Source organism: Pinus tabuliformis, chromosome 2_2 (genome assembly GCF_031772625.1).
Source record: "Pinus tabuliformis cultivar Carrire ecotype Pingquan chromosome 2_2, CPIR1, whole genome shotgun sequence".
Taxonomy (NCBI): domain Eukaryota; kingdom Viridiplantae; phylum Streptophyta; class Pinopsida; order Pinales; family Pinaceae; genus Pinus; species Pinus tabuliformis.
Window position 1 is genome coordinate 31,940,942 of NC_142300.1, and position 26,134 is coordinate 31,967,075.

The following is a 26,134-nucleotide window of genomic DNA, read 5'->3' on the forward strand; positions in this document are numbered from 1 at the left end:
TTTAAATTTGAAATAAAGTGATGGTTGTAGTAACAAACTCGCTTATTGTAATGGTTTCAAATTTCATAATAACTGAATAAGGCTGTCTTTCAAAAAACTCTTCTTATTCAAATGACATTAAAAAAAAATTATATGTAGATGTGATTATTGGTACTATTTTCTACATCATGTTATTTACAACTATCTAAAAAGATAGATATTTTTATACAAGTGGGTTCATTCATGATCTTTACCATCTTATTTATCTACATCTTTCATGTGAGTTCATTCATGATCTTTACCATCTTATATACCTACATCTTTCATGTGGTGGTTTATGTAGCTCGTTATCTCACTTAGTCTGGTACCTCTAGATCATATAGATATGACTCAATTTTTACTTCACCATTTAATAAGTGAACACAGTAGTATCCATAATGATATCCTAGTAATTCAGATACAAACGTGATATGAGCTAGTACAAAGCTGGTTCATTGGGATTCTTTTCTACATCATGTTATTTACAACTACCTAGTAATACTATAAATTTTCATTTCGGTTGAGTTCAGTTATAATTACCATCTTATCTGTCCACATTTTACATGTGGTAGATAATGTTAGCTCGTTATTTAATTCACCTTATCCAATACCTCTTGATCATAGATAGGTGATGACTCTCAATTTTACTTTGTTAACAGTTGTCACAATGCATTACAGACAGTGCGAAATAATCAACTGGTAATATTGTTTTATCCGGTTTTCCAATAACATTAATACATCAATAGAGCCAAGTTCCTCACTCTTGACATGCAGAAAACCTGCACGGTTTTAGAGGCTCTTTACCATAGAAGCACTTCCTGCAGCATTATACTTGTGCATACGTCAGTATTTCAGATACGTTAATATTGGTGAAAAGTGTGTTCTGATATCTGTTTGCCATAAATATTACATAGGCCAGATTATATATCAAGATTTACTAGCCATTTTAGATAAGAAAGAGTGTAAAAATTGGGCCTTAAATACAGCTAAGTAATCAAAATGTTTTTGATCCCTTCGGGAAAGGTGAGTAGACTGCCAAAAAGTGTTTTGAAATTGCAAAGCACATTCATCAATATCAGCATCGTTTATTGGATTTCCTCTTTTGCCCGCATGCAGCTCCTGAAGGAGTGGATCAGAGAGTTGATAAGAAACCATGAATAGAAAATTGCAGTCATCAAACAAGAATATTGGAGAATAATACTACTGAAGCCAAAGCTTAAAATGATTTAGGACCATTAGGTCATGTTTCTTTCCAAATTAAAATTTTACAGTTTAATGTTCCTTCTAGTATAAACATGTACCTGAACCAAAGAACATTTCAGGTCAAATGATATTCTTGCATCTACTACCTAGCATAAACCTTCAAGTAACATTTTATAAAATGTTGACATTTTATGATGTTTCCAGTAACCAACATCTGAAGTTATAAGCATCCTATGCAGAAATGCATTTGTATGCTACAGATGTAAAAGTTGAAATTTTACATAAGTACCTTATGCGTGGCATGAAGACAGACAGACTCTGCTTCTGCTTAATTAGATAACTATTTCATTTTCAAATTACAAACTTTCATCCCTTTGTATCCAAAATGGCCTATTTCTCAAGAAGTTTATCTTTTGGCATCCAACATTATGTTCATACACTGGAAGAAAAGTTGAAAATGACATGACATGGACACTCTCCAGCGTCAGATGTATTATTTACGTTCCGTGTGTTCTAGTTACCATCACATCCCTTTTTGAGGAACTGCCACAGGCATCCCTTGGGGGCTGTCCAAAGGATATCCCTAAGATTTCCCCTACAAATGGGGATGTCAGGGCATCCCCCACTGTGTTCTACTTAAAATCGGGAGAAAAAGGTTTTTAAAAGCATTTTGTCCTTTTTCAGCCCTAACAGTTGCACAAAAATAAATCTTAAAACATTAATATGTTGAAGATGCATCACTGGCTTGAGACAACACCATCTATAAATATAAATTGCCTAATCAGTGGAGTTTCATTTCAGTTTTATCAGTTAAATGGCTATCAAGCCGTTGCTCAATTAAGAATTGATTAAGTCATCTACCCTGAAAGTTAGTGGGCCCCACCTGTTCTATTTATTTAACCTACACAATACACAATAAATCCACCAAATCTCAGTTACATAGATAACATGGATATCAATAGAGGTATAGATGCATATAGGAATTAGTTTTAGTGGAGGAAGCTAAAAAGGAACTCATAAACCGCTTCTAAATATTCCCTGGACAGAGATCAGTCAAAGCCAACAATAGAATCTGAATCCTGGATCTTGGGAGATGATATTTTGATTTTGAAACTAAGGGTTTGACATGTCTAATCACGGGGCTTTGATCCTCAAACAATAACCATCATATGTTAGATCACTACTAACTGAAAGTTCTAACTAGCATATGTTCCGTTTCTCACTAGCAGAGTATTCTTTCTGTTAACTTTTCCTTTCTAAAATTGCAGACTAAAATTTTGAAGGTGACCTATGGTTTTTGAAAATGGCAGTTCTCCACACGAAATTTTGGAGACACGTTTCAAATCCAGAGATTCTCCAGGAAATGTGCCAATATGGGTTTATTTAACCCTTCTTCCCCTGGAATTTTGTAGTGAAAGAGCCCTCAAAACTATTACGGAGTGGCTTGGAACATGTATGGTCACTGAAATAACAAACTATGCCAAGATCTGCATAAATAGGGATCTTAAAAACCTCTCCTAGATTCAGTTACTTTGTAATAATGGGCCTAGATCTCATGATCAAAGCCTGGATTATAAAACCCTACCTTTTATATGCAGATCAAGCCATGAATACAACCATCTTGAAGCTTTGTCCCTGCAAAAGCCCTCTGGAGATTACGAAGAAGTGGAAATCACCCAGGAATGAGAAATAAAATTTCCCACAAAACGACAAAGTGGGTCCCAAAAACCAAGGTCCAAACCTAGAACAAACTTTCGGATTTGGAAATATTTCATCCAGGGAAGGAGGCAGAACCATGATTGGATGCAAATCATGGGAGGTAAAATGCTGATCCTGATGAACAACTGAAAACGAGATTCTTTCAGCCATTGCAAAATGAAAAAGGTTGAAGAGTATTTTGAAGAGGATATACAAACAGCACCCAAAATTCAATCTTCCCCAGCAGACGTAAATAAAACTTGGCACAAGTCTATCCTTACTTGGAATAGAAGAGCATATCCTGATGTAGGGAATTTCTCTTATTGAAGCTTCTATTCATCAATGCCAAACCATAGACCCCTGACAAAGAGATCCTCCAAGCACAAGTCAAGCCCTTTCTCCTTTCTGCACTTTGTTCCCGGCACTTCCTTCTTCCGGCACTTTGTTCCCTAGCACTTCTTCCTCCTCCTTCCGGCACTTCGTTCTTCTTTCAACTTGTTAGTAAACCTTGTTGCACTTGCTCTAGAGGAGAAACCTTTGATGAGACCCTTTTCCTATGATGGTTCATTTCTTCTCTTCACCAATCAACTAACATGTATGACTATAATGGGAGGGTTGTTACGAGTCACAACAACAGAGGCAGCCTCCCTTTCCCTCGCACGTGTGACTGTAATGGACCTTAGAACAGCCCTCTTACCTTCGCTTTTCTTCCTTGATCCTTCACTTGAGAGAGTGGTCTTGTAGGCTTGGTTTGAACCCTAAACAATGAGATATGGTGAGTTGTTAGTGACTGTTGTCATCAACGCAGGCAGCCTTGTCCTCGCACGTGTGGTTGTAGCTGCCCTAGAAACGGTCTCCTTAACTTCGGTTGTATACTCTTCTTCCTCGCTGTCCTTGGAGACCCTATAGACTTCCCTTTAACTTCCTTTCTCGGCTTATCTCCTCGCTGATTTCAGAGCTTGAATGAATGCGTTATAGAGGAATGGACAGCCTCTATATATAGAGGATTGTCCCTCCATTTAGGCTGACTTGTCAACTTGTTTGTAGGTCGACTTGAGGACTGCCCTTATGCTTCAGATTTCTTCTTTTTAAGATCTCGTTGCTTGGAGGATGCTAGTGACTTTGCTTGGCGGTATTCTCTTGACCATAATACATATACATACAAGGTATAACATACCCTTAAGGTCTTCAACTTATTCTTTTGACTATTTGACTCACCTATAGCACTTTAAATAGTGCTAGACCTATTTCAATGAGCAAGAAACTCATTGACAAATATTATAAAAATAATATTTATTTTCTTGAATAAATACAAATATCAAAAGTACATTATGAAGACCGAACCTAGTTACATTTCCTTCAACTGTTTTGGCCCTGGCAGAGAGCCAACATCTTGTGTTCTTGTTCTTATGTTTTGGTAGCAGTTTGATGAAGTACACACACATGGATTAATAAGAAGAAGAAGAAGATTAAGCTGACAAGAAAAGTAAAAAGACTCCACAAATTGTTATCAAGTCAAGAAGAATCACACTACACCTAATTGCCCTAGATTCTTCAACATGGTATCGGAGCTAACGTGACACATCAAGGAAAGGGCATCTCAAGAACACTCATCAAGGAAGAACATCTACAAAAATTGAAGCATCAAGCCAAGAAGTCTCTATCACATCAAGGACAAGAAGGTATATCATCAATCATTCATCAAGGGAGACTATAAAGCTAGAAGAAGAGCCTTATATAAAGGCACCTACAAAGAAAAGCAGATCAAAGAAGGGACCTACATCAATTTACATATCATCAAGCAATCAAGTCCACTTGGAGAAGACATCTTCAAGAACATCAAGATTCAAGGAAAGCAAGCGATCAAGACCTCAAGGAGAAAAGAAGTCAACTATTTCAAAATCTATCAAGTAAGTACATGTCCCCTTCTGAATATACATCAATGTCTTTTTGCGAGGAAAGCAACAAATTGGTAGGTACCAATAACTTTCTTGCATGGAAGAAGAGGACTAATCTACTTCTCAAGGAGAATGAACTTCTAGAACACATCAAAGGGAATATCACTATCCCCGCTAAGGAACAAACTCAAGCCTTAGCCAAGTATAATAAGGATGAGACAAGACCTCAAAGGATTCTAATAGAATCCATCAAAGACTCTCCCATTCTTATGTCTCCAAATTTGAGACATCAAAAGAAATTTATGATAAGCTAGTAGAGCTATTCCCAGTATCCATAACCGAAGAAGTGATATCTCTAAGGAATGAATTGTACAAGATGAAGATATCAAAGGAAGGAATATCTCCCTACTTCATGAAGATCTCTGAGATGAGGGACCAACTTCAAAAGCTTGTGGAAGTCATGTCTGACAAAGAAATGACAAATGTAGTACTCAATGCTCTACCTGAGGATTGGGGAAACTTCACATCAAGCATATATGCCAAGAAGGAAGCAACCACACTCAGTGAAATGTGGTCTCTATGCAAGACACAAGGAAGATGTGGGATCAAAGGAGCAAGCATTTGCTACCATGGCCAAGAGAAAGAGAAAAATTGGCAAATTTGGTCCACGAAGAACAAACAACAAAGACATGTCCAAAATCCAATGCTATGGATGTCAGGAATATGAACACTACAAAAGGAATTGTCCTAAGCTTAAGAAGAACAACAACAACAAAAGAAAGAGGGAAGAAGCTCACATGACTCAGGAGGTGAAAGAAGAAGAAAATAAGCAAAAGAAGGAAGATCCTCTAGCTCTCTACTATGATTAAGTCAAACTCTTTACTTCAAGTCTTCTTTCAAAACTTTGAGTAGGATAGGAGCATGTAGGAAGAGAACAAAATTGCAAGGTTAGAAATATCTTCTAGAATATAGGAGCATGATAGATATAGCTCAAAATATTCATGTAGAAGGAGCATACCTAGTATAGGACCTCATCTACAAAAAAAGAAAATTGATCATGATTAAGAATCTTAGAAGACCTCCATCATCAAAAGGAAAGAAACATTTGCAAGGTAAGGATCTTCAAGATCCTATGATGGAATCTTCAAAAGAAAATTCATGAATAAGAAGTAGATGTCTCATTGGGAAGTCCCATTCATGGGATTCAAGAAAAGGATAATGTGCAAGCAAGCTAAGATGAAGCAATAAAGGCTAGACCATGAACAATCAAATAAAGTCAAGATGATCAAAGGAGAATCAAGGTGAAGTATATATGCATCAATGTTCAGTCATGTGATCATATGTATATTATTGAATAATGGGAATAGTTTTATAACATGATCAAGTACGAAAGAAATGTACTACAATGAAATGAAGATCAACAAAAGGATATGCTCACATAAGCAGTATAAGATTGCTGACTAAGAGGCAAGAAGAAATGCTGACTAGTCCAGGAAGCAAGCAATAAAGAAGTGCTCTCACAAGGAGCATAAGGTGGTTGACCAATCTATCTAAGAAGAAGCAAATGAAGAAAGAGATCAAGCATGTGAAGAACACCATGATCACAAAGAATCACCATCTGACAAAGAACCATTGAAGATATCTCCTGAAAGAAGGCAGGGCAACTCTGACAAAGAAATGAAGGACACTTGACACCTATGAAGGCCTTGGAGATATGAAAGGTACAGATCACTGATTCTACTCTACAAAAGATGTCGTGATAAAGAAGCCATCCAACAAAAGCAAAAGCAATGTTGAAGCCATATCAGGATGAAGTCATGATGGGCTACTAGGTCGAAGCATGTAAACAAGCAAGTACGACGAAGTATCCATGAGAAGAGTATTTCGAAGAATGGACAAATGGCAAAGGAGTAGCCAAATGACAAGAAAACTTGATGTATGACAAGAAAGCCACTTTCCACAAAGGAAGCAATGACATGACAAACCAAGAAGGAAAGTGATCAATGGATGTTGCCCTACCTAGAAGAAGTTCAAACAAAGACTTCATGACATCAAAGAAAGGAAGGAGATCAAGCAGTTGAAGGACCCACGATGAACAGGTCGTTGATGAATGAAAGAGTCCCTAGTTAAGAGGGAGCTCTGACAGGTCCCTGATCACGAAAGAGTTTTGGATCACCCCTGATTACAAAGGAGTGACAATTATGTTTTTCCATTTCATGTATCACGCACTAGACCAAGACTAAAAGCAACAATTCTAGATGAAGACCATGAATGAAAATGTAGACACCAGATAGACACAAAATTCTTGTCTTCACTTGGGAAGGAAGAATGGGAGGATTGGGTAATCATCTGGCATCCGATACTCTTTGAGGATGTGTAGGGCATCGAAGACAAAAGTAGGCAAGAGGACCGATATTCTTTGAGGGTTGGTAACCCAAGACAAGAATAGTCCTAGAAGGTCATACTCAGAGAACACCCAAGTGGGTATGTTGATACAGGTGCATCTAACCTAGGTCAATCGTTTATTAGAGGAGTTAGTTTGTAAAGTTAGGATTTAATTAATTAATGTATTTTTCAAATAGTTTTAAGAGAGAATGATGATTATTGTAAATAGGAGAAGAGTCGAGAGTATTGTGGAAGGTTTGACAAGATTATGGATTAGTTAGCTCTTATCTGGGGATAAGGGATTAGATGAGAGATTTTATGGATATGAGAGATATTTTGGGAGTTAGTTTAGGGATCTAGAACCTACCTTGGCTTCTAATCCTTCTGTATAAATTGAGGTGAGCACATGAGGCATGTATGTATTGTGTGAGTGTGAGGAATGAAGAAGCCAATCATAAGGCCAATATTTCTCTTGTAATTATTTTATTAATTAAATATTTCTAAATATTTTATATGCACATACTTGGTGTGTGGATTTCAGTTGAGTTTGATGTTGTGTGTGATAATTTTAATTATTACAGACCCTATGGCTAGACCTGCATCATATGTACCTTGAGAGACAATGACTAAGGTGTCTATAAGTCATTGGTCTCGCCAACATTGTGCTCTGATCTATTGAGAGATAGAGTTGTCATTCAAGGCCTTGATGTGGAAACAATGTTGGTTATTATGATGCTATAACAGATGGATTGCAAATATGATTTCTCTTATGTGAATTCTTCAAGATTGAAACATAGCCAAACACCTTGTAATGTTGTATGAATACCTCCCTAGTTAAGAGGGAGTGTTGAAGGAAATGTGACTAGATTCGGTCTTCATAAATGTATTTTTGATATTTGTATTTATCCAAGAAAAGAAATATTAATTTTATTATATATGTCAATGAGTTTCTTGCTCATTGAAATAGGTCTAGCACATGTTAGAGTGCTATAGGTGAGTTAAGGAGTCAAAAGAAAAGGTTGAAGACCTTAAGGCCATGTTACACCTTGTATGTTTATGTATCAAAGTCAAGAGAATACCTCCAAGCAAAGTCAACAAGTCTCCTTCATGCAAAGACACCTACAAAGAAGCAATTTGAATTACATATGTCAAGTCAGAAGGAGCCTCTAGTGCAGCAATGAAGGAGAGACATAAACCAAAGTTTATAGGGTTGTTCTAAGGAAGATACGCAGTCACACGTGCTATAAAAGAAGGGCAGTCTGCGGATATAACAGCAACAATATCACAGTGATATATTCCTCCTTGTTTGGGCTAGTAACTTAGGCCTATAAGGCCTCATACTCAAACAAAGAAGAGGGTCTCTCAAGCGAAGGAGAAAGGAGCTAAAATCATAAGGAAAACCTCTCGCACGTACGTGAAACTAGGGTTGCAGTGCCACTATATCAAGTCTGCACTATACATCAAGAAGAAGCTTGATTGGGTCAAGAGAAAGAAGGTATCCTCTTGGTGAAGGATCTCACTAAGGATCAAAGATTGGAGTCTCTTCTAGAGCTAGTATACTAAGGACTATCAACAAGTTGAAAGAAGAACAAAGTACCTGAAGAAGGAGGACGAAGTGTCGGGGAACAAAGTGCCAGAAGGAAAATGACAAAGTGTCAGGGAAACGAAGTGCAGGAAGGAGGAAGGACTTGACTTGTGCTTGGAAGATAATCTAGTCAGGGGTCTAGGGTTTGGCATTGATCAATAAGAAGCTTCAAGAAGAGAAACTTGCTAAAGGGTTTTCCTCTCAAGAGGAGAGGTTTTGGCCCTGGCAGAGAGCCAACATCTTGTGTTCTTGTTCTTATGTTTTTGTAGCAGTTTGATGAAGTACACATACATGCATTAATAAGAAGAATAAGATTAAGCTGACAAGAAAAGTAAGAAGACTCCACAAATTGTTATCAAGCCAAGAAGAATCACACTACACCTAATTGCCCTAATTCTTCAACACCTTTCAAAATACAACTTGCCTATTTTCATTCCTTCATCCTTCAAAAGTATTGTTTCCATACCAGATGGAATAAATACTAGTCATGTCATAATGCCATTTCTAAGAACCTTCCAAAATGATGGTTCTTATTCTTATAGGATCTTGATGATCCCTCTTTACAACATGACCACCTCTAACATGATGTTAAAAAATGTTTGGATGAACAATCATATGCAAAATGGTCCCAATCTTCTCATTCTTTGATAGCTAGATGATTTTTCAAAACAATTTAATCATGTAGATTCTAATTCTACTATCATATGCTTTCTTCCATGATGCCATATTCTATTCAAAAATCAAGACTCTTCTAGAGTATATAACAATGCATGCTACTTTACTTCCTACTTAATAAAAGAAATAAAAATTTCATAAAAAACCTAAAAGAGATGAGACTCTCTTCAATAATAAAGATCTTTTGGATCTTCTCCTTTCTGCTTCTTCTCGGATTCTCCTTTTTCTTCAGCTATGTGAGCTTCACTTCTTTCCTTTCTTTTGTTATCTTTCTTGTTTGGGCAATCCCTATTAAAGTGTCCATACTCATTGCATCCAAAGCATTGAATCTTGGACATATATGTTTTCTTCTTGGACATTCCAAACTTCCCTTTCTTCAACTTTTTGGTCCTTGCAATAAAGGCTTGAAACCTTTTATTTGATTCAGTGTCATCATTTGCCTTGATCCTAGATTCTTCTAAGGTTCATTGAGCCCATAATTCATCAAAATGTTATGCAACCATCTCACAAAATAGAAGAAAGAGAAAGATCAACGACTTCAAAAGTAGCCTCTTCTAGTGGGCAACCTCCTTTACATTACACAAATGAACAATTCTTGGATGATACAAATGACAAGACCTCCTTTCTATATATAGGAGTCTAAGGGGTCCTAATATAATCAGAGCCTACATAACAATAATATTGTAGGGGCACAACAATAACAATAGTGGGCTTCTATGGGGCACAATAATAACAACATGGGGACTACATGGGCACAACAATACAATAAGGGGGTTGCACTAATAACAATAAGGGGGTACACTAGCAGTATAGGGACCTAACATGCCCCTCTCCTCCAAAAAAGTGTTGTCCTCAACGCTTGAGTAGTTTTGGATGCTTTTGTATAAAATTACCATCCTCCCATGTGAAGTCTTCAGCGAGTAAGTTCTTCCACTTGATGATATACTCTAAAATTGATCGATTTCGTAGTTGTCGAGTTCTTGATTCCATGACTGCTTCAGGTTCCAATATGATTTTTCCTTACTCGTCAAGTTCCGATAATATTGTTTGAACTGGAAGCTTATCACCTATAACCTTCTTTAAGCATGAAACATGGAGAACTGGGTGCACTCAAGAAGATGCAAGAAGCCTCAATTTGTATGCCATAGTATCAATCTTTTGCAACACCTTGTAAGGACCATAGTATTTTGGTGATAATTTATTATCCTTAGCTTGCTTGAGGGACATTTGTTTGTATGGTTGTACCCGTAAAAATACCCAGTCGCTTACATCAAAATTTCTTTTGTTGCGATGTTGACTTCCCTGTTGTTTCGGTTTTGCGCCAAAGTGAGGTTATCCTTTAAGAGTTGGAGAACTTGTTGTTGATGCCCGATGTGATCTTCCACCGCTTGAAACTTAGAATGATTGTCCAAGACTTTTTGGAGATCTAGAGAAATAGATGATTTCGTTGTTTGAACCTATAGTGAACATATTACACCCCGTTGTTCTTTCTTTAGAAGCCTTGTCATGCCATTAGAGCTGATTATCTTTCCTGGTTTCCATACAATACCCATTAATTCAACTTCCTTTCCTTCCCAAAAAAAATTCAAAAAAAGTTCTTGAAAATTGAAAGCTACCGTCCCCAAAAATTGTAACCATCGGACTTCTAATATAACATTGGCACCACCCATTGGAATGGAAAGCATTGGACTATTCAAGACATATTCTCCCATGGATAACTTGATATTATGGCACTTTCTAGAGCAATTTATCGTTCCTCCCTTTGCAACTATTACTTGAAACTCTGGTGCTGGATATAGGAAGCAATTCAATTTCTTGGCTATCTTACAATGAATAAAATTATGGGTACTACCCGAATCAATCAACACTATTACCTTTTTCTTCTTGATATGTCCTTCTATCTTGAGAATTTGAGTGGTAATTCTTGTTAATGCATTACAAGATATGGTCAAATTCATTTCTTCTTTCTCTGTGGTTGGTTCCTGATGGATATCCTCTTCTTTTGACGTTTCTTGTTCATTTTATTCCTCCTCTTCCCCATCTATGTAAATTAATTCATTCTCAGCACACTTATGACCTTTACTGTATTTTCTATCACAACTGTAACAAAGCTCTTTTGCTCTTTTTTCTTCCAATTGTTGTGGTGTCAACCTTGTAGGTTGTGGAAGGCTAGGAGCAACAACACTTTCATCTTTATAGTTATGAGTGGTAGGCTTCCTTGTTTCCATAATTTTGCTTTCATTTTTTCTTGCCAACCTGTATGCCTTCTCCAATGAATCAGGTTCCCAAAAGCGAACCTCATGTTGGATATTATCCTTTAAAGTCCCTATGAAGACATCAATCCTCTACTTCTCTGGAATATCATTTATCCTTATATTCAATTTTTGGAAGTTCTCAATGTGCTTTACCATTGAACCCTTTTGTTTGAGATTTATCAATTGGCTAAAGAAGGTGTTGCTCTTTGTATCCTCATAATGTGCTATCATTTCCTCCGTGAAAATTGACCAGGTGTCAAGTAGTTTACGAGAACAGAGCCCTCTATACCATACAAACTAATTCGGTTTTAAATATAAAGATGCAATATGTACCTTTTGTAATAGTTGCACATCAAGTAGATCAAAATATTGCTCCATCTGTAGTATCCAAGTTACTGGATGCTTGCCATCAAACTTCCTCATATCTCTTTTTCTTTCTTTTAGGAGCTCGATCTTGAAACGGCAGTAACTCTATAACTTCAGATCTCCAAGTTCTAAAAGTTCGCACTGTGGTAGTCCTCTGAGTCCTCTTTCCAACCCCAGAGGTCTGATAGAGATTGGATTCTTCAAGAAAGAGTTATGCCCAATTTCCTAAGATGCCCTAATTATAGATTGGTTCAGTAGAGTGAATTTGTACGAAGTGCCATGTGTCATTGTTTCGACCTTTGGTCCTGAAAACGATACCCAATGAACTACAATTCGTCCTCTTTCCGACACATTTTACAAAATTTGAATACGATGCTCAGAGAGAAAGTTATGACGATTTTCCCAAGGTCACCTATTTGAGATGGAATTCGGGAGCCTATAAAAACCCTAAATTCCTTGGATCATATCTCCGCAAATATAACGAACCAAGTTCTGAAATTTCTACACGAGGTGCAGCACAATATTGACTCAAATGGGTTTTAATTTCAGCGTTTGAAGCTTTGTAGAAATAAATTTATAGTGCAAATACCATGATGACCTGTTTGAGATGGAATTCTAGAGCCTGCAAAAACCCTACCTTTCTTAGTTCATATCTCTGAAAATATAGTGAGACAAGATCTAAAATTCGAACATGAGGTTCATCAAGATTTCAGCTCAAATGGCTTTTAATTTCAACTTCTGAAACTGCGTAGAAAAAAAGTTATAGTGAAAATTCCACGATGGCAGGTTTGAAGCGACGAAACCCTAGAAGTCAAAGCTCTGATACCAAATGTTATGCAACCAGCGCACAAAATATAGAAATTATAGATCAACGACTTCAAAATTAGCCTCTTCGAGGGGGAAACCTCTTTTACATTACACAAATGAACAATTCTTGGATGATACAAATGACAAGACCTTCATTCTATATATAAGAGTCTAAGGGGTCCCAATATAATCAGAGCCTACATAACAATAATATTGTAGGGGCACAACAATAACAATAGTGGGCTTCTATGGGACACAATAATAACAACATGGGCACAACAATACAACAAGGGGGTTGCAATAATAACAATAAGGGGGTACACTAGCAGTATAGGGACCTAACACAAAAGGTGTAGTATCTTTCTTTGAATAGATGTTAATTGCAAAACTACTCCAATTAGGTGGCGAAGCATTTAGCACACAAATAGTTATTTCAGAGTCGGAAACAGTGTCCCCAAGCTCTTGCAACTAATCTCTTATTTGTGATATCTTCATCAGGTGGCCATGCCTTCATCTTTTAATTTCATTATTCTATATAGTTGATTCCTCAAGGAAATCTTTTGACCTGATGTACTTATCGAGTACAATTTTACTAACTTATCATACATAGCCTTGGATGTCCTCAAATCAGTAATAAAGGGAACAAGATGATCTTTTATGATTCAACAATGATCCTTTGTGCCCTTCTCCCTTCTTGTATGTTGCTAACTCTTGAGTCTTCTCGTTGTCAAGTACAGCGACTTCTCCAAGGACATACTCCGTGACTTCATTTTTTATAAGTGCTAAGTCAATCCTCTTCTTCCATGCTAGGAAGTTTGTTGATCCAACGATCTTATTGCTTTCCTTGTGAAATGTAGCCATATGATCTGTAGATTGAGACATAGAAGACAATATAGTTCTTACTTTGTTAACCAAGAGTCCTCCCTGATTATGTCTCCAATTATCTTTATGTTTTCAAGACCTATAAGGAGACTTCAAGAGATGCCCTAGAATGATGGCTTCTAGGTTGCCTTCGATAATGATGCCTTCAAACAGTTTCATAGAGTGAACGATGATTCCAAGACTCTTTGTTGCTTCCTTCTTCAAGAGGATGAAGTACACTAGAGAGTTTCCAACAAAAAATTGTTCTTTCTTCAATGAGAACTTGATGATGAGGTCTTCTTCAATGAATGCTTGATGTAGCAATCCTCTTTCTAAATCAATAGGTCTTCTTCTTCGTTCTTTATGTTCTGCAAATGATTTTTATTGACAAGAAAACCCTTCTTATGATCTCCCAGTTGCCTTCTTGTTCACCTTAGTTCTGAAACCATGTTGGAGAATGTAGTGGGGCAACTATTAATTCAAATTCTCCTTAACATTAACAAATTGTTTGTGAGCTTTAGTTATCTTCTTATGTTCCTTTATTAGATCTTTTCATCAAATATTTATCAAGAGCAAAAACAAGTAAGACAATGGACGCAAAAATTAGGCTGCAAACCAAGGGGAGACCTGGAAAGAATCTCTTCTCTTCTTATAGAACCTGCTTCAAATGAGAAAACCAATACCCTAACCCCTAGACCAAGTCCTCCTACAAGCACCAATTCAACCCTCTAAGAAGCCCTTCCAATTAGGTCAAAAATCAACCAAATCAACAAGGATTAATTCTACTTCAACTAGCTTCCAGCTACAACTTTGGCCCCTGGCTTCAACCTGCAATTCAGACCTACAATTTTCGACCTTCCAGAAGCTGCAAAAATCCTAACCTTCACACGTGTGAGATAATAGAACAGAAAAACAAACTTTCTTTCTTCTTCTTGGTTTCTCCTTGCTTCCTAGACCTTCACTCTAGCTTTTTCCTTGTTCATAGCTTCAAATAGAACTTCTTCTTGAGAGAGATCGAATTGGCGTTAATTGAGGTCAATGTTGCTTCTGTTTATACACATTTGTGGGAATCGAATACCCTCTTTTTAGGTCGACTTCTCACTGCCAATGTCCTTGTGCTTGGAGGCCCATAGAACTTTCTAGTCTCAAAATCAATATCTTTTACATGTTACAACTTGCCCAATACAGTGTTATACAATTGACAAGGACTCTCTTGACTCAAGAAAAATATTCTTTTGACATGACAAAACCTAGAAGCATGAAGAACGTGCTTGACCTAGATGACCATAAAACTGGAGCATGAAACCCATGCTCACAAATAATATTTTTTCTTTCTTCTTTTTCTTGAAACATAAGATATACATAAAGACTTCAATACATTGACAATTATGAAGACCAAAACAGGTTAAATTTTCCAACAAGATGTTATCCTTTAAAGTCCCTAGGAAAACATCAATGAGATGCCATCTAGAATATCAGTTACTTTGAAATTCAATCTTTGGAAGTCCTCAATGTGCTCTCCAACTGAACCCTTTTGTTTGAGATTTATCATTAGGCTAAAGAAGGTATTGCTCTTTGTATTCTTATAATGTGTTATCGATTCCTCCGCAAAAATTGTCCAAATGACTAGTGCTTTACGAGAACAAAGCCATCTATATTGTACAAATTGATTCGGTTCTAAATATAAAGATGCAATGTGTACCTTTTGTGTGTGTTGCATATCGCGTAGATCAAAGAACTGCTCCATCTATAGTATCCATGTTACTAGATCCTTGCCATCGAACTTCCTCATATTGATCCTCAGAATATGGTTGGTCTTCACCACAAAGTTAGAGTCTCGAAAAACATGATTTGCATTCCTTTTGTTCTCATCATGAGTTTCATGGAATACCTTGTCACCATTAAGAAGCATTTCTTGTAGCAACTTTGTTAAACCTTCCATTTATGCTTTTAAACCATCCTTCAAACCTTCCATGTCTCTTTTTATACCATCTATGTCCCCTTTTAAACCATCCATCTTAACATTAATCATCGCTTCCAATTCATTTTTGGTTATTCTTTGCGAGAGCAAAATTTGTTGCACTTGGTCTCGTACTTTTGATATATCATGTTGCATTTATTCCTCTTCTTCATGCATCATACTAGAGCTTTCTATTGGCTTACTGATAGTATCCATTTTTTTGTTTCGAGGCATTTTAGAACCAAATAATGATATCTATGCTTCAATATGCCCTATGGATCACTTCAAACTTATTTTTTCACACAAAAGTTAAAAAATACACATGTTTTTCTTGCTTTCAGGAGATCGATCTTGAAACTATTGTATCTCTGTAATTGTGGCTCTCCAAAGTCTGAAATTGTGTCTTGAGATAACCCTCTAAGTCTTCTTTCCAACACCACAAGTTAGACCGAGATTGGAATTTTCAAGCTAAAGTTATGCCAAATCTCCCACAATGACTTGATTATGGACTAGTTCAATAGAGCAAACTTGTATGGGATGCCATGTGTCATTGTTTCGACCTTCGGCCCTAAAAATGCTATACAAGAAACTTCAATTTGTGCACTTTCTGCCAATTTTTACTAAATTCAAATCCGATGCACGAAGAGAAACTGTTATGAAACCAACTCAAGAAAAGATAGATCAACGCCTTAGAATTCAGCCTCTTCGAGGGGGCAACCTCCTTTACATTACATAAATGAACAATTCTTGGATGATTCAAATGACAAAACCTCCTTTCTATATATAGGAGTCTAAGGAGTCACAATATAACCCAGCCAACCTAACAATAATAATATAAAGCCACAAAAATAACAATAGAGGGATTCTATGGGGCACAGTAATAACAATATGGGGGCCATAGGGGCACAACAATATTAATAAGGGGTATAACTACAATAGTAATGGGGTAATCACTAGTATTATAGGGACCCAACATGCCCCTCTCCTTCAAAAAAGTGTTGTCCTCAACGCTTGAGTAGTTTTGGATACTTCTGCATAAAATTCTCATCCTCCCATGTGGAATCTTCAGTGGATAAGTTCTTCCACTTGATAAGATACTCTGAAATTGATTGATTTCGTAGCTGTCGAGTTTTTGTTTCTGTGACTGCTTCCGATTCCAATATAATTTTTCCTTCCTCGTCAAGTTCTGACAATATTGTTTGAACTAGGAGCTTGTCGCCTATAACCTTCTTTAAACATGAAACATGGAAAACTGGGTGCAATCAAGAAGCTGCAGGAAGCTCCAATTTGTATGCCATAGTACCAATCTTTTGCAACACCTTGTACGGACCATAATACTTTGGTGATAATTTATTATCCTTCTTAACTTGCTTGAGGGACATTTACTTATATGGTTGTAGCCGTAGGAATACCCAATCACCTACATCAAAACTTCTTTCACTGTGATGTTGATCTGCCTGTTGTTTCATTCTATTCTATGCCAACACGAGGTTATCCTTTAAGAGTTGGAGGACTTGTTGTTGATGTTCGATGTGATGTTCCACTGCCTGAACCTTAGAATTTTCTCTTAAATATGATGTGATGGATGGTGGTTGATACCCATAAAGTGCCATAAATGGGGTCATTTTTGTTGCTGTATGGAAGGAAGTGTTATACCACCATTCAGCCAGAGGCAACCATTTGACCCATTGTGTCTGTTTATCAGATACAAAGCAACGAAGATATCCTTTCAAACATTTGTTTACTATCTCAGTTTGCCCATCAGATTGAGGATGATAAGATGAGCTATGAGCTAACTGAGTACCAAGACAAGAAAATAATTCTGTCCAAAAATTTCCAGTGAAAATGGGATCTCTGTCACTTACAATAATCTTTGGGTTTCCATGTAGCTTTTGAATTGTTTCATAAATGCAATAGAAACTGTATTGGCTTTAAATGGATGTGATAATGCACAAAAGTGTGCATACTTGGTAAGTCTGTCAACTACCACCATGATGACACTCTTTCCCTCAGACTTGGGTAAACCTGTGATAAAATCCATTGAAACCTCCTCCCAACGTTGGCTTGGAATGGATAAAGGTTGTAATAGACCCGGTGTCTTAATTGTTTCAACTTTATTTTGTTGGAAAACCAAACATTCCGCCACAAACTTTTGAATATCTGATTTAAGGCAATCCCAAAAAAAATTCTTCTTAACCCTGTGGTAAGTTTTTAAAAATCCTAAGTGCCCTCCTAAGGGAGAAGTGTGCAATTCCATAAGAATATTTTGTTTTAGCTGGGAATTCTTACAGAGGTATAAGCGATCTTTGTACCATAACAAATCATTTTGCCAGCTAAATGTATCAGATGTACTGGAATCTTGTTGTAACTTTCGAATAAGTGCCCACACTTCTTCGTCATTCTTCCATTCCTCCCTTGCTTCGTTTATCCAATCTAGTTGGATAATAGAAATGGCGCACAACAATGCTTCCACATCCTCATCCTTTCTTGAGAGTGCATCTGCCACCACATTTTGCTTCCCTTTTTTGTAGATGATTTCAAAGTCATAACCCAACATCTTTGTGACCCACTTTTGTTGCTCTTCAGAGGATAATCTTTGTTCTAAAAAGTATTTAAGGCTATCATGATCCGTTTTTACCTTGAAGTGTCTTCCCATTAGGTAGGGTCGCCATTTCTTAAGTGCATGGAGTATTGCCAACATTTCCTTCTCATAAATAGCTTTGCTTAAAAACTTTCCCTTGATTGGACGACTTTCAAAAGCAATGGGTCTTTCATCTTGCATTAGAACAGCACCAATTCCATTTCCTGAAGCATCACATTCCACAATAAAGGTTTTTGTGAAGTCCGATGTAGCTAAAACCAGTGCTTGGCACATTGCCTCTTTAAGATGTTCAAAGGCCTTTGTTGCTTCCGGAGTCCATGAAAATGCATCTTTCTTCAATAATGTTGTTAGAGGTGCTGCTATTCTCCCATAATTCTTAACAAACTTGCGATAATACCCTGTCAACCCGAGAAATCCTCACAGATGCTTTATGGATGTGGGGATTTTCCATTCCTTAATGGCTTTAATTTTGCTAGGGTCTACCTTAACTCCTTCATGAGATACAATATGACCCAGATATTCCACCTCCTGGACTCCAAAGAAACATTTGGATCTTTTTGCATATAATTGTTTCTCCTCCAATAGTTGTAGCACCCTGTCAACATGTTCAACATGATCCTTCCAAGACTTGTTGTAGATTAGTATATCATCAAAAAATACTAACACAAATTTTCTAAGGAATGGTTTGAAAATTGAATTCATCAAACCTTGAAATGTTGAAGGTGCATTGGTAAGGCCAAAAGGCATGACCAAAAATTCATAATGACCCTCATGAGTTCTAAATGTTGTTTTCAGAATGTCTTCAGTCTTCATTCTGATTTGATGATATCCTGAACGAAAATCCAACTTGGTGAAGTAAATTGATCCATGCAATTCATCCAGTAATTCATCAATGACAGGAATGGGGAACTTATCTTTAATAGTGAGCTTGTTGAGCTCCCTATAATCCAAACACATGCGCCATGATCCATCCTTCTTGTGCACCAATACTACTGGAGCAGAGAAAGAACTTTGACAAGGTTGAATTATACCAGCCTCTAGCATTTCTGCAACCATACGTTCAATTTCACTCTTTTGGACATAGGGATATCTGTACAGCCTGATGTTTGGAGGAACACTTCCTGGAATCAGATGAATAGCATGATCATGATCACGCATAGGTGGGAGACCTTTGGGAGTCTCAAATACCTTGGAATGATTGTCCAAGACTTTTTGGAGATCTAGAGAAATAGATGATTCCGATGTGGAAACATCTAGCGAACATAATTGTGCAATTACACCTCTTTGCTCCTTTTTTAGAAGCTTTGTCATACCATTAGAGTTGATTATCTTTCTTGGTTTCCCTGCAATACCCCTTAATTCAACTTCCTTTCCTTCCGTAGAAAATTTGATGAAAAGTTCTTGAAAATTAAAAGCTATTGTACCCAAGGATTGTAGCCATTGGGCTCCTAGTACAACATCAGCACCTCCCATTGGAATGGAAAGCATTGGGCTAGTCAATACATATTCTCCCATGGATAGCTTGATATTATGGCACTTTCCAGAGAAATTTATTGTTCCTCCATTTGCAATCATCACTTGACACTCTGGTGCTGGATATATGAAGCAATTCAATTCTTTTGCTACCTTACAATGAATAAAATTGTGGGTGCTTCCTGAATCAATCAACACTATTACCTTTTTCTTCTTGATTTGTCCTTCTATCTTGATGGTTTGAGGAGTGGTAATTCCCACCAATGCATTACAAGATATGGTCGGATTTATTTGTTCTTCATCTAGGCTTTGTTCCTGGAGTATATCCTCTTCTTTTGACCTTTCTTGCTCCTTTTCTTCTTCCTCTTCACAATCTATGTAGAATAATTTCTTCTCAGCACACTTATGAACTTTAGTGTATTTGCTATCACAACTGTAACAAAGCCCTTTTGCTCTTTTTTCTTCCAATTGTTGTGGTGTCAACCTTATAGGTTGTGGAAGACTAGGGGCAACAACACTTCCGTCTTTATAGTTGTGGGTGGTATGCTTCCTGGTTGCCATAATTTTGCTTTCCATTTTTCTTGCTAACCTGAATGCCTTCTCTGATGAATCAGGTTCCCAAAGGCGAACATCATGTTGGATACTATCCTTTAAAGACCCTATGAACACATCAATCCTATGCTCCTCTGGAATATCTTTTTCCCTTATGTTCAATTTTTGGAACTCCTCAATATGCTCCATTATTGAACCTTTTTGTTTGAGACTTATCAATTGGCTAAAAAAAGTGTTGCTTTTTGTATCCTCATAATGTGCTATCAATTCTTCCGTAAAAATTGCCCAAGTGATAAATTGTTTACGAGAGCAAAGCCATTGATACCATACAAACTGATTTGGTCCCAAATATAAAGTTGCCATACGTACCTTTTGTGTGTTTTGCACATTATTGAGATCGAAGAATTGCTCCATCTGTAATATCCATGTGGCGGGATCCTTGCCAACAAACTTCCTCATATCGATTTTTGGAATATGGTGAGTATTCGATCCAACATTAGAGTCTATGGAATCATGATTAACATTTATTTTGTTCTCGTCATAAGTTTCCTTTAGTACCCTTTCACCATTAGTGATCATTCCTTGTAGCAACTTATTCATATTGATCGTCAATTCTTCCATCTTATCATCCATGCCATCAATTTTAGCGTCCATGCCATTCACCTTAGCTTCCATGCCATCCATCTTAGCTTCTACGCCTTTCTTTAAACAATCCATCTTAGCTTCTACACCTTTCCTTAAACCATCCATCTTAGATTATGTTGCTTTGTGTGCAAGTGACACTTGTTGCACTTGTTCTTGTAATTTTGATATATCATATAGCATTTCTTCTTCTTCTTCATGAATCATGCTAGAGCTTTCAGGTTCCTTACTAGGTGTTTGCATTTTCTTTCCTCGGGGCATCAATTACCGATAATAATGCTCTACTAGCCCTTTGAATTCCTTCAAAATAAATTTTCAAACCACTCTTAAACAAAAAATTTAAAAGAAACTACACACCTTTTTTTTCACTTTGTAGGAGCTCGATATTGCCTCTGATGTATCTCTGTATTTTCAGATCATCCAGTTCTGAAATTGCAGCCTATGGTAGCCCTCTGTGTCCTCTTTCCAATTCCACCAGTCTGATCCAATTTGGATTCTCCAAGGAAGAGTTATGCGAAATCTCCCACAGTGACCTGATTATAGACTAGTTCAGTAGAGCGAACTTGTACGATGTGCCAAGAGTCACTGTTTCGTCCTTTGGCTCTGAAAAATATATACAAGAAACTACAGTTCGTCCTCTTTCTGCACCTTTTTACGAAATTTCAATCCAATGCTCAGGGAAAAAGTTATGATCATTTTCCCCAGGTCACCTGTTTGGAATGTAATTCAGGAGTCTACAAACATACCAACTTCCTCAGATCATATCTCCGCAAATATAGCGCAAAAAGCTCTGCAATTCGGACCCGAGATTCAGGGCGATGTCTTCTCAAATGGGTTTTTTTTAGCTTCTGAAACATCACAGAAAAAAAGTTCTAGTGAAAATGCCACGATGACCTGTTTGGAGCAGCAAAACCCTAGAATCCAAAGCTCTGATACCAAATGTTATGAAACCAGCTCAAGAAAAGATAGATCAACGCCTTAGAATTCAGCCTCTTCGAGGGGGCAACCTCCTTTACATTACATAAATGAACAATTTTTGGATGATTCAAATGACAAAACCTCCTTTCTATATATAGGAGTCTAAGGAGTCACAATATAACCCAGCCGACCTAACAATAATAATATAAAGCCACAAAAATAACAATAAAGGGATTCTATGGGGCACAGTAATAACAATATGGGGGCAATAAGGGCACAACAATATTAATAAGGGGTATAACTACAATAGTAATGGGGTAATCACTAGTATTATAGGGACCCAACAGAAACTTATGACGATTTTCCTTTGAGCGCTTGTTTTAGACTAAATTTAGCAACATGCAGAAACCCTAACTTCTTTGGACCATATCAATGAAAATTTAGTTAAACAAGCTCTGAAATTTTTACATGATGTTCATCAAGATTTTGACTCCATGTGGTCGAAATTTCAACTTTTGAAGTCTCGCATAAAAAGAGTTATAGCTAAAACGCCAAGATGACCTATTTGAAGCAATAAAACCCTAGGATCTAGAGCTCTAGTACCAAATTTTATGTAACCAAATCACAAAACAAAAGAAAAGATAGATCAACGACTTGAAAATAAGCCTTTTCAAGGGAGCAACCTCTTTTTACATCACATAAATGGACAATTCTTAGATGATTCAAATGGCAAGACCTCCTTAGTATATATAGGAGTCTAAAGGGTCAATATATAATTAGGGCCTACATAACACTAATAATGTAAGGGCTCAACAATAACAATAGTGGGTTTCTATGGGGTACAACAATAACAATATGGGGGTTACACTAGTATTATAGGGACCTAAGACTTATCCACCCTAGCCAATCTAGGAGTAGGATCACTTAGGTTCTCCATAAGGATTTAACGAGAAGAAGGCAAAATTTTCTAGAGATCGTAGAGCCAAAAGACAACATCACATTATCCATTAGAGCAGTTCTGAGATTTTTATGGGCACGTCAAATTTGACAGGAGAAGACAAATTTCTTGTTGCGAAAACAAAATAATTCTGGAGGGCCAAGTTTCCTTGTGGGAGACCAATTTATTTTCAAATCCAAATTAATTTGTAGACGAGTTTTGCCTTTTGCAAAGGTCGACTCAATTGTTGAGCCCGAATTGGTTTGAAGGCCAAATTTTCCCTTATGCAGGTTGAGTTCTCTTCTACCAAAATAGTTAATTGTGTGGACCGAATTATCCTTTGGGAGGAAAATTTATTTGTGGAAGGCGATATATTTTTTGGGGCTAAATCATTTTACATTAGAAGGCTGAATTAATTAGAAGCAGCTAAATTTCCCTAAGAGGGCCAAATTTTATTTGGGAGGAAGAATTAATTGAAGAACATCAAATTAATTCACTAGACATATTCCTCCATGGAAAGCTAAAATATTGGGAGGTCTAGCTAGTTTCCTAAAGAGGTCAAATTATTCCTTGAAGGTCGAATTGAGTTCAAGTGGAGCCAGACCATGATATTATCGAAGAAAGATTCCAAGTTCTAGTAATCTATTTTTTCATGTTATTTCCATGATATAATCTAATAAAACTTGGATAAAGTTTTTGGTGTTTTACCTGAGTAAAATTACTGGGTGGAAATTTATTAGTAGTGGTTCCTTAATTATGTTACATGATACTTGCATACAAAATATTTGAATTAACATATGCTTACAAAGTGTTTCTTGAAATTCGTGAAAGGAAATTTGGGAGCTTTTTTGCAAATCAAATCAATAAGATTATTAAGGGAGCATTAAAAAACATCAAGACTCCCTTTTAGTGAGGGAGGTACTTTTACCCCCTGGAATAGGCTTTGATCTTGGAACTTCATCCGCTGCCATGGTTGCTCCCTCTGAACTAGAAACTTTCCTTGTCACCTAGCCTGGAAACATCCTCAAAGTCTTGCTCCCCTTGAACTGGTTCCTAGAATCCTTTTGCTACTAAAAATCCTATAAGGTCATCTCATACCAAGAGACCTTCTTAACATACTTGGAGGAATATGCTCACTGCTACTCCCCACCTGAACCTGAAGATTGTTGAATTTCATGCAAGGGAGAAATTTCCTTAGAAAAACACTCTATGAGTTAACCCCTTTTACCCTTGAAGCGAAATATTTCTCAAGTGCAAATTATTTTTATAAGTGCAAAAGTTATTTCAAAATTGTTTTATAACGTTATTTTGACATGTGTAAAATAAAATCACTTAAGTGATCTAATTCGACATGTGCAAAAATGGATCTCTCCAGGAGCTTCCAAAAACCTAATTCAAGTTAGGGATTTTGTCTCAAAAGATCCCTATATATTGAAGAGAAGCCTCCATTTGCAACACATCAAGTTCTCTCTTTCTTGCTTAGTGATCAAGCCCTCGCATCAGTAATTTATCATTCTTATTGTTAGCAGATCTATTGTAGATTTGCAGATTTATTATCATCATTGGCATATATCTGATTATCATTGGCAGATCTCTTATCATCATTGGAAGATCTTTGATTATCAGTGGTCGATCTCTGATTATCAGTGGCAGATATCTTATCATCATTGGCGGGTCTCTGATTATCAGTGGCAGATCTCTTATCATCACTGATGATCTCTTTCACACTGGTGATAAAGCCCTTGCATCAGTATTTTATCTCTCTCATTGTTAGCAGATTTATTGGAAGCCTGTTATTTCGTTTCATCATTGGCAGATCTAGTGGAGATTTCTCTCTCGCATTTCTGGAGATTTATCTCTTGCATTATTGTTTGGTAGATTATGTATTATTGACAAGATCTCTATCTTGTATTACCATTGGTGGCAGATCTCCCTTGTTTCACTTTTTGCAGATCTCATATTATAAGTCTCATCCTCTTGGTCCTGGAGAATATTTACTTATTATTTGTAGCCAGATCATCTTATTGTGAAGGCGTATTGTCTTGGATTTCTAGCACGCCTCTGGAGACTTGTCTATCTCATTCATGAAAGCTAATCTTCTTCTCGTACTTGCAATTCTGAAACCGGTTTTCAATTCATTAACATTCATCTTGAAGCACGATCTTTGGAAGATATTTTTCTCATATATGTGGCTAGATTAATTCACACTAAAGGCTTGTTTTTTTTAAACTCGCATTGAGCCTTATTTTTCATCTGTAGGCAAACCTATTATAGATCTCCTATTCGCACTTGTAATCTTTGATGAAGGATTGAAGGATCTGTTATGCTACATTTGTGATCAGATCTCACACTTCAGAAGATTTGTCCTAGTTTGATTGTCCTATTATTGTCATTCAGAGAAGGGTTTTCTACTCTGCTTATGTATCTTTGCTGAACATTTGATGTAGATCTAATAAACGAATATTCTCAAAGGGTTTTCCCCCACAGTGGGGTTTTTCCTTGGTCTTGGACCAAATCTATTGTCTTAGTGTTCATTGATTGTCTTCTATATGGCTATTGGTTACTGTCTACGCTTAAAGGTTGAAGATCTAAGATAATTAATTTCAAAATTGCAAAATTTAACATGGTATCAGAGTTGTGGTGAAGATAAGCTCAAGAACAGTAAGTTGAAGGCAATTATCTGCTAAAAGACCTTATTTGTTGCTCAAAATACAACAGTAGATCAGTTCAGATGGCTACATCCCTCTTCAAGGACAGCAAGAAATTGACAGGGGTTTCAAATCATGCAGCTTGGAAACTCAAGCTGCACACCAACTTGGATGGAGAAGATGTTCTAGAGTATGTCCAAGGAGGTGTACCCCAACCTCCTGAAAATGCCCCTGTTGCTGCTAAAGCAAGATACAAGAAAGGTGAGATCAAAGCCCACAAAATTATCATTGATTCTTTGAAAAATAATTTTCTTAACTGTATCTCCAAATTAAAGACATCTAAGGAAATGTATGACAAGATTGTTGGCATGTTTGAAGTCCAAAATCTAAATCACGTCCTTGACCTGAAAAAATAGCTCAAAGATATCAAATTGAATAAGGAGAATCTATTCAATCTTATTTTATAAGGATTACTGAACTCAAGGACCAGTTTTTGCTTGTTGGCGAGCCCCTATCTAATAGGGAATTAGTACACACAACCCTTGATGGACTTCTTGTAGCTTGGGAAGTATTCATTACTAATATCAGCAATAACAATGTTCAGCCAACCTTTTATGAATTGATCGGAAGATGCAAGCAGGAAGAATCAAG

General features: G+C 36.9%; 1 protein-coding gene across 1 annotated transcript in view; it reads right to left on the reverse strand.

The window, feature by feature from the left end:
- Positions 1-707: 707 nt before the first annotated feature.
- Positions 708-26,134, reverse strand: part of LOC149191372 (ribonuclease H2 subunit C-like protein) — a 112,180-nt gene continuing 86,753 nt past the window's right edge. The window contains exon 5 of the mRNA XM_089406224.1: positions 708-1,137. Within this exon, the coding sequence (XP_089262350.1) occupies positions 1,094-1,137 (44 nt within the window). The 3' untranslated portion in view covers positions 708-1,093. The remainder of the gene's footprint in view (positions 1,138-26,134) is intronic.